The sequence below is a fragment of the Siphateles boraxobius genome, unplaced genomic scaffold (genome assembly GCF_051911475.1).
Source record: "Siphateles boraxobius isolate OS27281-9 unplaced genomic scaffold, OSU_SipBor_1 31, whole genome shotgun sequence".
Lineage (NCBI taxonomy): Eukaryota > Metazoa > Chordata > Actinopteri > Cypriniformes > Leuciscidae > Siphateles > Siphateles boraxobius.
In genome coordinates, this window is record NW_027508931.1 from 4,757,830 (window position 1) to 4,771,718 (window position 13,889).

Sequence of the window (13,889 nt, forward strand, 5' to 3'; positions counted from 1 at the left end):
ACTTGATCTTTGAATGTCACATTATCACACTGACCACTAAATGTAGTAAATGTACATAATTGGAATGATGAGCTATACAGCTATACTGACTGGGAAAACAATCTAAATCATTGGAGTCATCGCTTATTTTTGGTGTATAAATCATTCTTTACCAATACATTGTAAAGGCTTATTCTAACTCACCATATATATAGAAGACAGAGGGCCAGCCCACATACTGTACTAATATTCCAGCTAGTGGCATGGCTATCACAGCTCCTGCATAAGATCCTGTCAACCAGAACACACACACACACACACACACACACACACACACACAATTAATTAAGAAAATGTAATTAAAAGGCATTAATCAACCTGTAATATTCACCTCGCATGACAGTTCAATCATTTGCGGGGGTTTCCTTTTAGATGACAGAGGAAGAAAGCAGCTCTGAGAAAGCAGATTTGGTTTTGTAAATTTTTACTAGGGATGCACCGATAATATTTTTTTAATAAAATACCGATAACCAATAATTATTTATTTATTTGAAAGCCGAAAACCGATATATTGGCCGATAAATTTAAATCCAAATTTTTATATAATATTTGAGAGCCTGATTACAAAAACAAAAGTCTCACCATTAAAAGCCATGTCTCAAGAACACAATTATAATGTTCTCATTATAATTTTATGTAGCCTATGACAGACTTGCTCTGCACATTTGCACTTAACTGTATTTTCCTTTTTTGAAGTGATTTCAAACATATTTCAAGCAATTGAAAACCATGATGGCAAACAGTGGCCGATATATTGTTCATCCCTAATTTTTCTGTAATACATTTTACATCTAGCTTCAGATTCTCATAGATTTGAGGAAACTTTGTAGTGATAAATGCCGAAAGCATTCAAGTCCTTAGAAGGAACAGATTTGCCGACTCAGTTGCATGTGCAACAACTTCACACCTCGGTCGGTGCAACACGTGCCTCTGCCTGAAGGACAGGACAGCTGCAGGAAATGGGATTTTAATGAAAAGGTGTCTTAATGCATATTTTATTACTGGGATGCACTTGTAAATCTTCCTGTTTGGCGCAGGAGAGGATTCTCTCTCGAGTGTGCTTTTGAACATAGAAGATGTCGCTGCTTCATTTGTGTCATCAGGAGAAAGCCTCTTAAACATACAGAAGGTGAAGCTGTGTACAGACCATCTTCATTTAGTTGTCATGTCAAGAGCTGTTTGAAGCAGAGGTTGTCATGGCACCTGTTTATTGTGGAAGATGGCTGTTTGAATGCATTTTAAGGGGTAATGATCATTGGAATATAGAACCTCAGACTGGTCAGGCTAGACCATGATGACCAACCAGCCAAAACCAGGCCAGACTGGGAGACCAGCTTATGCCAGTTACATCCAGCTTAAACCAGCTAAGACCAGCTAAACAGTTTAGGCTGGTTTTAGTAGGGGGTTAAATGGCTTTAAGTACATCAAAGTACCGCGAGAGCGATTCGAAAGCATACGGAGCCGCATAGGATTGTTGGATATCAAAGGCAGTGAAGGATATATCTATGCTGCCTTCAAAAATCGACCAGATGCAGGTATCTCAAGAGACAGGAAGGGAAGCTAACAATGGAATTAGATGTGCCTTGATGCCTTCCTAATTGAAATGCAGCCTCCGGAAGCAGCATTTTTAAGTTTTCGGATGCAGCCATTGAATCATTCCCCCAACGATTCAAACACTGATTCATTCAGGAAATTAACAAACACCACTAATGTGTTGATCAGAGACGTAATGGTTGTTCTGCTTTGGCTTCATTTGAAACCATTTTTCATTGGTAATGATAAATAAATTGATAAAGTAAATAGATTAAGTGTTTTCTTGTAATTTCTAAAACATTAAACGTCTCCTGACCATTTCTATAAATAAAAGGCCTATTTCACGAACCTACTCACCACAGAATGAGGTAGTAGCAAGACGACTTCTCTCCAATGGAGGAGCCCATTTGCTCCACATCCCATGGCAGGCTGGATATGTGACACCCTGTTAACATCATGCACTGTGAGTATGCTTTATTGTTGTTTTTAAACCAAAATGGCTGATTCTAATGACCATTTAAATGAATAAGAAACAGTTTACCCATATAATGACTTCATGAATAATAAACCTTCATCACTCAAAAGCTACTGAATCGTATGGCTTCAAACGACTCAAAAAATAGTGCATGACTACTTTTATGGTGCCTTAAGCTATTTGTAGAGCTTAAAAAATAAGCACATAAAAAAGACTTTAAATATTCTCTTCTGATCTTGAATGAATGACAATGACAGAATTTACATTTTTACTGATCAATAACGTACCAGATGAGAATGTAATATGCAAAGTTACGTTATATGTAAATTAATTTTTAAAAAGCTAATATTTTATGACGTGACATATTTGAAGATGAGGCCACTGATGACCACTCACCTCCACCAGACCTTGTAAGATTCGCACAAACAAGACACAGCCGTAGTGAGCCCTGGCAGCTGACGGAATAAACATGTTTAGCAATGACGTCAAGAAAATGGCTGCTCCGAACACCCTGAGAAACAATTCAGAGACATTTGGTAATGTTAGTTAATTCAGGTATGGATCAATTAATAAAATCAATGAAGCCATAAATAATGTAGAATTAAATAGAATTGTTGTGGAAAAACATGCACAGTCAGGATAAGTAATTCCATAATGGTATCTGAATAACTGAATTGAACAAATCTAACAACAGTTCAGGAATTCTGAAAGACATTAATCATTAGTGAGTTAGTGACACCTAAAGAGTATTTTTTGTAACTTGAACCTTGTGACAGAACCTTTAAAGTCACCATGAAATCAAAATTGACAAGTCTTTTTTTATGCAATATTGCAGTATTTATGATTTATTCATTCACATCATTATTTTTTTGATTCACATCATTTTTTCACATGAACAAATTCATGTGCCCTTGTAATCTTTAATCAAACTATGTTGCACTTGCAACAACATCTTTTCTCTGATGATGAGCTTACTGGCACAAGGGCGGGACAACCTGTCACTCAAATGAGATCATAGCTATGATCTGGCAAAAAAAACAACAATGATCCAATCAATTCCTGACAGACAAAACCAAGTTTCGCCCTATATATATATATATATATATATATATATATATATATATATATATATATATATACAGGTCCTTCTAAAAAAATTAGCATATTGTGATAAAGTTAATTATTTTCCATAATGTAATGATAAAAATTTAACTTTCATATATTTTAGATTCAATGCACACCAACTGAAATATTTCAGGTCTTTTATTGTTTTAATACTGATGGTTTTGGCATACAGCTCATGAAAACCCAAAATTCCTATCTCAAAAAATTTGCATATTTCATCCGACCAATAAAATAAGTGTTTTAATATAAAAAAGTCAACCTTCAAATAATTATGTTCAGTTATGCACTTATGCACTCAATACTTGGTCGGGAATCCTTTTGCAGAAATGACTGCTTCAATGCGGCGTGGCATGGAGGCAATCAGCCTGTGGAACTGCTGAGGTGTTATGGAGGCCCAGGATGCTTCGATAGCGGCCTTAAGCTCATCCAGAGTGTTGGGTCTTGCGTCTCTCAACTTTCTCTTCACAATATCCCACAGATTCTCTATGGGGTTCAGGTCAGGAGAGTTGGCAGGCCAAGTGAGCACAGTAATACCATGGTCCTTAAACCATTTACCAGTGGTTTTGGCACTGTGAGCAGGTGCCAGGTCGTGCTGAAAAATGAAATCTTCATCTCCATAAAGCTTTTCAGCAGATGGAAGCATGAAGTGCTCCAAAATCTCCTGATAGCTAGCTGTATTGGCCCTGCCCTTGATAAAACACAGTGGACCAACACCAGCAGCTGACATGGCACCCCAGGTCATCACTGACTGTGGGTACTTGACACTGGATTTCAGGCATTTTGGCATTTCCTTCTCCCCAGTCTTCTTCCAGACTCTGGCACCTTGATTTCCGAATGACATGCAAAATTTGCTTTCATCCGAAAAAAGTACTTTGGACCACTGAGCGACAGTCCACTGCTGCTTCTCTGTAGCCCAGGTCAGGCGCTTCTGCCGCTGTTTCTGGTTCAAAAGTCGCTTGACCTGGGGAATGCGGCACCTGTAGCCCATTTCCTGCACACGCCTGTGCACGGTGGCTCTGGATGTTTCTACTCCAGACTCAGTCCACTGCTTCCGCAGGTCCCCCAAGGTCTGGAATCGGTCCTTCTCCACAATCTTCCTCAGGGTCCGGTCACCTCTTCTCGTTGTGCAGCGTTTTTTGCCACACTTTTTCCTTCCCACAGACTTCCCACTGAGGTGCCTTGATACAGCACTCTGGGAACAGCCTATTTGTTCAGAAATTTCTTTCTGTGTCTTACCCTCTTGCTTGAGGGTGTCAATGATGGCCTTCTGGACAGCAGTCAGGTCGGCAGTCTTACCCATGATTGGGGTTTTGAGTAATGAAACAGGCTGGGAGTTTTTAAAAGCCTCAGGAATCTTTTGCAGGTGTTTAGAGTTAATTAGTTGATTCAGATGATTAGGTTAATAGCTCGTTTAGAGACCCTTTTCATGATATGCAAATTTTTTGAGATAGGAATTTTGGGTTTTCATGAGCTGTATGCCAAAATCATCAGTATTAAAACAATAAAAGACCTGAAATATTTCAGTTGGTGTGCAATGAATCTAAAATATATGAAAGTTAAATTTTTATCATTACATTATGGAACATAATGAACTTTATCACAATATGCTAATTTTTTGAGAAGGACCTGTATATATATATATATATATATATATACATTCTCATTTATCCTTTATATATATATATATATATATATATAAAGGATAAATGAGAATGTATATATATATATATATATACAGAGCTGTTTCACTCTGACATACATCATGTTACCCTCTTTTGTTTGCTTCCCTATTTATTCTCCTTGTGTTTTCAGTCCTGTGCTGGTTCGTCGTCGTATCTACACCGTGTGTTTCCCTGCAGTCAAGTCAAGTCAAGTCATCCCCATGCAAAGGTTCAAAGCGTGATTGATAATATATGCATATGCAAATTACCTGTGGACAGTGCAACTTGATTGGACTGACCAAATTAAGAATTTTTTTTTTTACCTTGAATATTCATGCAATTTAATTATCACAGACCTATTTTTGCATTCAAAATCCACTTTGCTCAAAATCCCATTAGTTTGAATGGGCATGATGCTTGTAATTTTAATTATTTTAGAGGTCCTGCAAAATCTCATGCAGATACATCACCGAAGAGAGTCATTTTGGTTCATTCATTTATCCTTTATCTCCATTTAATCCATCCATCTGCCTCTTTTTTTTTCCAAAACACTGTGTAAGTGACACTTGTAATATTCTAGTGGCTGGTGTTTCAGGGAGAGATCTGCTGCTGGATCTTTCATTATTAACTCTGTCAGCCACGTGTCCTTTTTTCCTGTGAGGCTTTTATTACAAGACCGCAATCGCCCCTCTAATCAACACATGGCACAAATTTAACCCTCGCAGCCCTGACCACTGTGGTCCCTTGGGTCTTGAAACACCTCTGAACATTGAATGTAATATGAGAGTTATACTATAACATGCGTTTCCAAACGTGGCGTGGATGCCGTGCATCAAGATGAGGCTTACCTGTTAGCTGCTAGCTTATTGGAGATGAATCCTCCAGGGATTTGAGTGACAATGTAGCCCCAGAAAAAAGAGCCATGTATCAATCCCACTGTCTCTGGATCCCAATTAAACTGAGCTGGCTAAAGGACACAAACATCAGAGAAGACCATATTAGCTTGAAAATATATATAAAAAGAAGAAGAAGAAAAAATACAAACTTGCTGCACATTTTTGTGTATAATAGGGAAAATTCAGGTTGATTTATCACAAGAGTCAAGACATAGTAAAATTACCTTGTGAATATGTATGTGTGTGAGTCATGTCTTCTTCCCAATATCTCTTATGACAGGAAATTACAGGAAATTGTGTCCGCTAACTACCAAACAAATCATTGATGAGAATAAATAATCTGTCCTTTGATTATTTGAACTTGATAGCTCAAGAAGTAAAATGTATTGTCTTAACTGTCTAAACTTTTCATGCCAAAGACCTGATTATAGAGACTCACTCTGTAAAAAGAATATTAAAGCTGTATATTTTCATGTATTAAGACCAATTGACTGTGTGAGAAAAATATTTATTGTGATCAAATTAAGCAATTATTTTCCAATCATATATCTATATATCTATATGTGTGGTGTGTGTGTGTGTGTGTGTGTGTGTGTGTGTGTGTGTGTGTGTGTGTGTGTGTGTGTGTGTGTGTGTGTGTGTGTGTGTGTGTGTGTGTGTGTGTGTGTGTGTGTGTGTGTGTGTGTGTGTGTGTGTGTTGTGTGTGTGTGTGTGTGTGTGTGTGTGTGCGTGATTGGAAAATATTTTTTTAATTTGTGAAAAAAATTAAATATAGTGTAATTATATTGGCATATATATATATATATATATATATATATATATATATATATATATATATATGATAGAGAAAGATAGAGAGATGTATATATATATATATACATCTCTCTCTCATATATAGTATGAGGTATATATGCCAAACACACATACACACAAACACATCTGATTAGAAAATAGATACACCATATATAATTTTCTTTCACAAACTGTTAAAAATTGGAGCTGTCATTAAAACAATTTCTACATTTATTCAATTTCCAGCCAGTTTTTTAAAATCAGAATGAAAAAAAAAATATGTTGAATTAAGTAAATGTGGTAAATTATTAAGATAAATTTGATTGTGTTAAAAATAAGATGAGGGATGTATGGGAATGCCATTATTTTCATTTGATATTTTCCTGGTTTCACCTGCATGACAGCAGTCCCGTTGATGTAGACAGTGTTGTTGTTAACCATTTCTACAATGGCCACACCGAGGTTGCAGCGGATGCCAAACGAGATGCAAAAGCCAAGTCCGCTGAGCATGGCGATGATGTAACGTTTGGGAAGGCCAAAGCAGCCACAATCCAAAAGGGGCGGGCTACGATGAGGGGCTGCCACTGGCCGGCCATCTTCTGTCAGCTCAATGTGGTCCTCTTCATCCACATTACTGCCATCAATCTTCCTACCATGGGATAGTAATTGGTTTAGAAATGGCTTGCAGTAAAAACGGGAAAAATGACATATCTCACAAATTAAGCTGAGTTCACGATTGAGTTTTGTCATGACAACTCTCGGAGTGTTTGGCATGGTAATGGCCAATATGGCAATGTAAGTTTGGCAATGGAAAATGCCGATATGTTTGGTCACTGTTGCTGATAGGTTATTGCTGCTACCAAAGAGCAAGTACAGGACTTGCTACTGCGAATACACACATGACACCCAGCTGTGAGCAAGTAAGATGCTGCTGCTGTACAAATGGCATACATGAATTACCTATAGCAGATCTATACAGGTGGAGCTGGGGAAGGTGGAGGGTTTATGAAAGTGTGCTGACTCTGCTACAGCAAATGCTGACCAAGTATTTGAAGGTTGAGCAGTGAGCTCATTGGCTACAGCAGGAACCAATCAGCTAGGCCCTATAGAGAATGATGTTATTGCGAGCAGAATGAGTTGTGGAACTATCAGCTTTCGCCATCTAGAGTTTCATGACAGAACTTTGCATTAATGTTCAAGAAATATATAAGAGATATTTAGTGTCATTAATCTCTTCATATGTCCTAGATGTTAAATACAGTATGTATGGACACCAAGAAAGCTATATAAGATTTAAAAATTTCTGGCCAAGGTTCAAAGTGAATGTATTAGGTTTGTGCATGATGATGTAGTGATAGTGTGCTAGATGCCTTGGCAACATTTTGCACTGGACTGATTTTTGGACTGCATATTTATCTTTACCCATATTTTGATGTACTGGATGGACAGAGTAAATTTTGGTTTCCAGAGTGTGGAGTAGAAAAGGTCACATTGCGTTTGGTTCTCCCCCCTCTCGCCTGCACGCACCTGTTCCATTACTGAACCTGCATCTTTCCTCTCATCCTCCACCTCACAGGAATTACTTTCATCTGTCTATTTTGAAATGCACACCTGAGTTCTTCCATATACAGAGGAAGGAGCTCACTAAAAGCTGGATACTGGCAGATTGTGAATGGAGGATCAAGAGGCGTCATTTTAAGAGCCGTATGTTTGTTAACGCTGTTATTGCGCAAAAGCCACTTTAAGATGAAGTCCTAGTCTGGTGCACTCTCGAAAACGGACCTCACACAATTGTTTTTTCTATTGTGAACAATGCACACACTTATTCAGATCTGAAAAACTTTATTTTTGTCTCTATTTTTTGGTTTTTACTGAAAACTTTCCAGACACTTCTTGCCATTTTGATTTTAGTATGAATGAGTATAGATTTTTCGAATTTGTTTCGAACTGCCATAAGATAAAAAAAAAAACATTAAAGTGAAATATAATTAATAACACAGATGTGGAGAGTTAAAAAACTGTAACCTACATTATCACCTCTTAAATCATAACGTTTTGTTGTAGGCTATATAATTACTGCTCAATGTGCAAAGATTGCCATCAACAGACAATAGCAGCTTATATATTAGAAAGATTCAGCCAAGATAATACATTATTCTCATTTCACCACAAAAAAGTAAAAAGAAGATGCCATGTTCATTCTATCTGAGCATTGCATTCTCTCAAATAATACCTGGTAAACTGTCACTACACTTATTTTCTATCATGGACATAACTATAACTAATTATAATGATTATATTAATACATATAATAAATTAATATATAATATATTGTTTTTGGAAATGGCAGTGCTCTAGAGCAACTGTTACACAACTCTACTTTGACTTATTCATTAAAATATGGTGCATTTGATTATTTAATACAGAAATCTAATTGTCCTGTACAGTTTAGACATGGAAGAATTAAGCAAATTTTACGTAGGAATGAAAATAAATATTGCATGACTTGTTAAATTATTTAGTGTGCCCATGGATTCAATTTTCCCAATCACACTAGCTAGATGCCCTGGCAATATTACTCAGACACAGGAAATTATTTACATTATCTCACATATTAAGCTGTCTAATGTGCATGCAATTTAAGAGACAGACATCTCGCTCTTACATGGAATCTTCAGTTTTTTAATCTCTTCAGATGAACTAGATATTTAATATGTAATGGATACACCTATAGCACTATATAATGTTTTTGAATTACTGGCCAAGGTTCAAAGTGAATTGATTAGGTTTGTGAATGATGTTGAAGAGATATTTAAAAGCTTGAATCTTACATTTATAATGCAAGGTTTTCTTATGTCTTACTTTCTTTGAGAAACAATTTGGAACAGTTTTTAAACATTATGGCATATTGAAAATAAATTATTGAAAAAAAAATATATTTTGCAACATTATACCAAAATCCATATATATTATAAATATATATTATAAACATCATATCTATCTATGTACTATACATAGAAATTTTGAGTTGATTTCTAAATTCTATATCCCTTCCAATTTCATTCAACATACCAAAAGCATGATACAGTATATTATGTAAAGCATCATACACTATATGTGCACAAGCAATCTTCTCACATCTTCCTTTCAGCGCTTAGTTTCCAATTCAAATGCCATCAGACTTACTTCTGCAGGTTCCCCAGAGAGTCGCCCACATTGTTCTTCAACTCCTCCTTCCCCGGGTTGAGCTTCTCCTTTAGACCCGCAAACCCCCCCAGTGGCATCTCTCCTTCCCTTGCACTTCTGTCCCTCAAACACTTGTCTTCTCACTCTTCTGCTCTTGCAGAACAAACGAGCAGGATATCCACTAGGCGCTGTTGCGCATCCTCTCCTGAGCTGGACTGAGATGCTCTAGGTGTGCTGGAGGGGAGGAGGAGGAGAGATGCCGAGCCAGGGACGACAAGAAGACACACAGAGAGAAAGAAGAGGAGGGACTTTGGTTTTTGACGGTCTGGGTACAATCCTTCATGCGGTTTGGCCACAGAACATCCAGAAACAAGGCACAAGGAGAGAAACGGGACGAATCCAGTGTCTTCGGTTTAGTGTATAAGCATTGCGAAAGTTATGCTGACATACATCAATAATGGAAACTCCTACGTTCTCCTCGGTCCCCTCACAGACAGTGACAGAAGATGCCGAACACCTGCCTCTTCTCCAACCCCTCCCTTTTTGGTCTTCTTGGCTCTACAACAGCAGGCCAGAAAGAGTGACTAGTAGAACTCATCAAATATTGATGGCGAAGTCAAGGATCGCAGGCTCGAGGTTGTATGATATGAGCAGGTGTAACAAGACACTGCGTCCTACAGTCCCAGTCTAACCCTTATCCCGAGAAACCGTTCCAGGGGTTCATGGGTCAAACGTATCAACGTCAACAACCAAACACTGACATAAAGGTTCAAACTGTGAGTGCCATTGCACTGTGGCTGATGTTCAAATCTCACATTCACAATGGAATTCTATTGCTTTTATGAGTGAAGCACAGCACCTTTTTCCTGTGAAAGCCTCTTTTACGCAATAATCATCAAAAATGCAGTGTTCTTTAAAAATTCAGATATTAAGGTCTAAAAAATTCATTGGTAGTCTACAAGGTGTTGCGGTAGACTCCCAGGCTCTGTTTCACCGATGCTTTTATGCCATAAATAAAATCTGTCTCACTGAGGGTCTGCCATTCAGTGCAAGACTCCTGAAGTCATGAATAACTGCAGAAACAGGGATTTGGCTACTATTTTCATATACAATCAAAATGAACAGGTGTTAAAAAATAGCGAATTAAGATTCTTTGCACACAATGTGAATAAAAATAATCAATGTTAAAGTGTTGGTCTCGACTATGGAGGAATGAACTGTCCACGGTGTTGGTTCAACATCTGCAATTTAGTGCAGACTTACAGTAGAAAAACCTGCAACTTAAACTAAATGCTTATTTTTTAACAAACCATCAATTCAAAATCAGTTTTGTTTTTTTTACCGTACTGACCTGAATACACACACTGTCATGAATTTTTTTTTTTTTTTTGTCATAACAACAAGGTTCCTACCTGTTGGTTGTGCAGTACTGACATTGATTTGGCAGAATTTTTTTTTTTAAATTTTAATAATATTGCTCCACTGTTTTCCCCCTAAATAAATAATGATAAAAGGTTATGTCTTATGGCGACATTTCTTTTTCTGCAGAAATGTATAACCTTTTTTGGCTAGTTTTTCTTTCTGGACAATTACACAAGCCAGACATTTTTACTTTTTTGGTAACACTTTGCAATAAGGTTTCATTGGTTAACATTATTAACTACATAAGTTAACATTAATTAATAATGAACATACTTCTAAAGCGTTTATTAATCTAAATTAATATTAATTTCAACGTTTACTAATACATTATTAAAATCAAAAGTTGTATTTGTTTACATTAGTTATCGCACTGTGAACCAACATGAACAATGTACAGCTGTATTTTTATTAACTAACATTAACAAAGATTAATAAATACCATACAAATGTTTTGTTCATTGTTAGTTCATGTTACTTGATACATTAACTAATGAGACCTAATTGTAAAATGTTACCAATTTTTTTAATCTGTTGAATTTTTATGTTTTTTGATTAACATGGAAAAAAGGTTCCATATCACTTATCCATATAGTTTTAGTAAAATTTATTTATTATTTAGTAAGTTATATATTCATATTTGCATTTAGTGATAGTCTTGTCCAAGGCACTTTCTGTTTTTAAATAACAGAGTGACATCTAGTGGTTCACAGGAGTTCAACAGTTGATGTGCCCCATTGACTTCCATAGTATTTTCCTCCCATACTATGGAAGTCAATGGGGCCCATTAACTGTTTGGATACCCATAATCTTTAAAATATCTTTTTTTGTGTTCGGCAGAAAAATAAAATCGTTCAGATTTGGAAAACTTGAGGGTCAGTTAATGATGACACAATTTTCATTTTTAGAGTGAACTATCCCTAAGTGTTCAATTATATTTGAACTTTTCAGTGCTGGAGATTATCGGGGTATTAAAAAGAAATTCATGAAGCATTTGTCTTGCATCATACAGTTTATGGACAGACAGCATTAGACACAAAAAAGAAAAGAAAAAAAATCATTTTGAACTAAATGCGAATATCACATGTGACTATGCTTTTCCTGTGACTAATTTTACAGAACTTATTCATGATTCTCCAAGCTCCTCGTCATTATTATAAGGACTTTTAAAAACATATTTATAGAGAAAAAACATGCAATTACCTGGTGAAACATACATATATAGAGCTGAGAAAATTTACTAAACTACAGAAATTCTTTACTTTTCTAGGCTTGGATATTATTATTTAATTGCTTGTGGGTATTTGTGGCTATAAAACAGCAGTGCCAGTTTTTGTTGCAGCTACATCTACTGTATGAGATCAACAGAGCAACACAGTAAAATACAAATGATTAAGATGTGCAACTCTTGTCCACTAGTTGGCGCTAGTGTTTATGTTTCCTTTTAGAGTTGGTTATGCCTACTCAACCGTGTAGGCTATAAGCAAACAGGGAGGGTAGTACGGTTTTGGCAGTTTTAAGACAAAATAACTCAAAATAAACCCTCATATATATTACCTTTTGTAATGCTGATCTCACAATATACTTTGAAACCCTTATAAAAGTGAGATCATAAAACAAAAAGCTTATAAAAACAACAAAACTGTTAAAGCTTTTCAAATTAATGTTATTGCCCTATATATATATATATATATATATATATATATATATATATATGTCCATTTTAGGTTTTAGATGTTGTTATTCTGTTTCACATAACTCTGAACGCCTACTACAATTAGTTATATTTGCCTACTTTTTGCATAATTTTTTTTAATGCAGACACTTCCAAAAACATACATTTAGAGTATCTTCAGAGCACAATCATTAGAATCGAAAGAACAAATGCCGCATTAAGAAGACTTTTTAAAGAAAATAATCTTTATTTTTTCACGTGACCCCCCAACCCACCCCACACACACACGATTTTCAAATATACAATGGTTGCTCTAAAAATATTTATGAAATTTAAATAGACATTTAAAAACATTACATATGGGCGTTTCATGTTAAAAAACATGCCACTTATTTTTTTTATTTCAAAGATATTATTAACATTTAATTAGGAGCTATCATCGTTTTTATTAATTTAGTTAACAGCATGAACGAGCAAATGTTTTTTTCATTAAATAAAGTTTTTTTCATTAAATAATATTTCCAGCATTTGAGCATAATGATTACATAATTGATAACTACTCAAATTGAATAGGTACATTTGATTGCCACAATAAATAAAAACAAATCAGTAGAATTCATGCTCAATTTTAAAATGTCAATGTGGTTTGTAACTCGTTGTAGGCTACTTGAAATAGCCTTGAATAATAGATTTCTATGAATTTGCTGCAAACAAATAGGCATATGAGAATATTTACAGACGATGTAAGAATTCTTACAATCGCTCCTTTTATGTCATAAAAGGCTTTAAAATATGTTGACACTCTTAACCAAATCGAAAAGATAGCCTATAATCGTTTTTTGATTTTTTTTGTTATAGGCTACTGATAAACGTTACCCCAACAAATAATCAAAACAACAGGCCTTTGTTACTTATGTACATTCAGGCTTAATAAAACAAACAGTTCTGGTCTAAATATAAATATGATGGTGCAGAAACGGAATGCAATATGGTCGAATCACACTGGTGCAATCGAAAAGATGACAGTGTCCAGCAGCAATGTCCGTCCAGTTCAGGACGTTCAGGACCCGCATACCGCCATCGCATCC

The 13,889-nt window shown here is 35.9% G+C and overlaps 1 protein-coding gene across 1 annotated transcript in view; it reads right to left on the minus strand.

The window, feature by feature from the left end:
* The window catches only part of slc17a8 (solute carrier family 17 member 8), a 15,207-nt gene extending 4,964 nt beyond the window's left edge, over positions 1-10,243 (minus strand). The window contains exons 1-6 of the mRNA XM_077193494.1: positions 9,708-10,243; positions 6,915-7,170; positions 5,682-5,800; positions 2,444-2,558; positions 1,930-2,017; positions 184-270 (exon numbers count right to left, since the gene is read on the minus strand). Of these exons, the coding sequence (XP_077049609.1) occupies positions 184-270; positions 1,930-2,017; positions 2,444-2,558; positions 5,682-5,800; positions 6,915-7,170; positions 9,708-9,805 (763 nt within the window). The 5' untranslated portion in view covers positions 9,806-10,243. The remainder of the gene's footprint in view (positions 1-183; positions 271-1,929; positions 2,018-2,443; positions 2,559-5,681; positions 5,801-6,914; positions 7,171-9,707) is intronic.
* Positions 10,244-13,889: the final 3,646 nt, after the last annotated feature.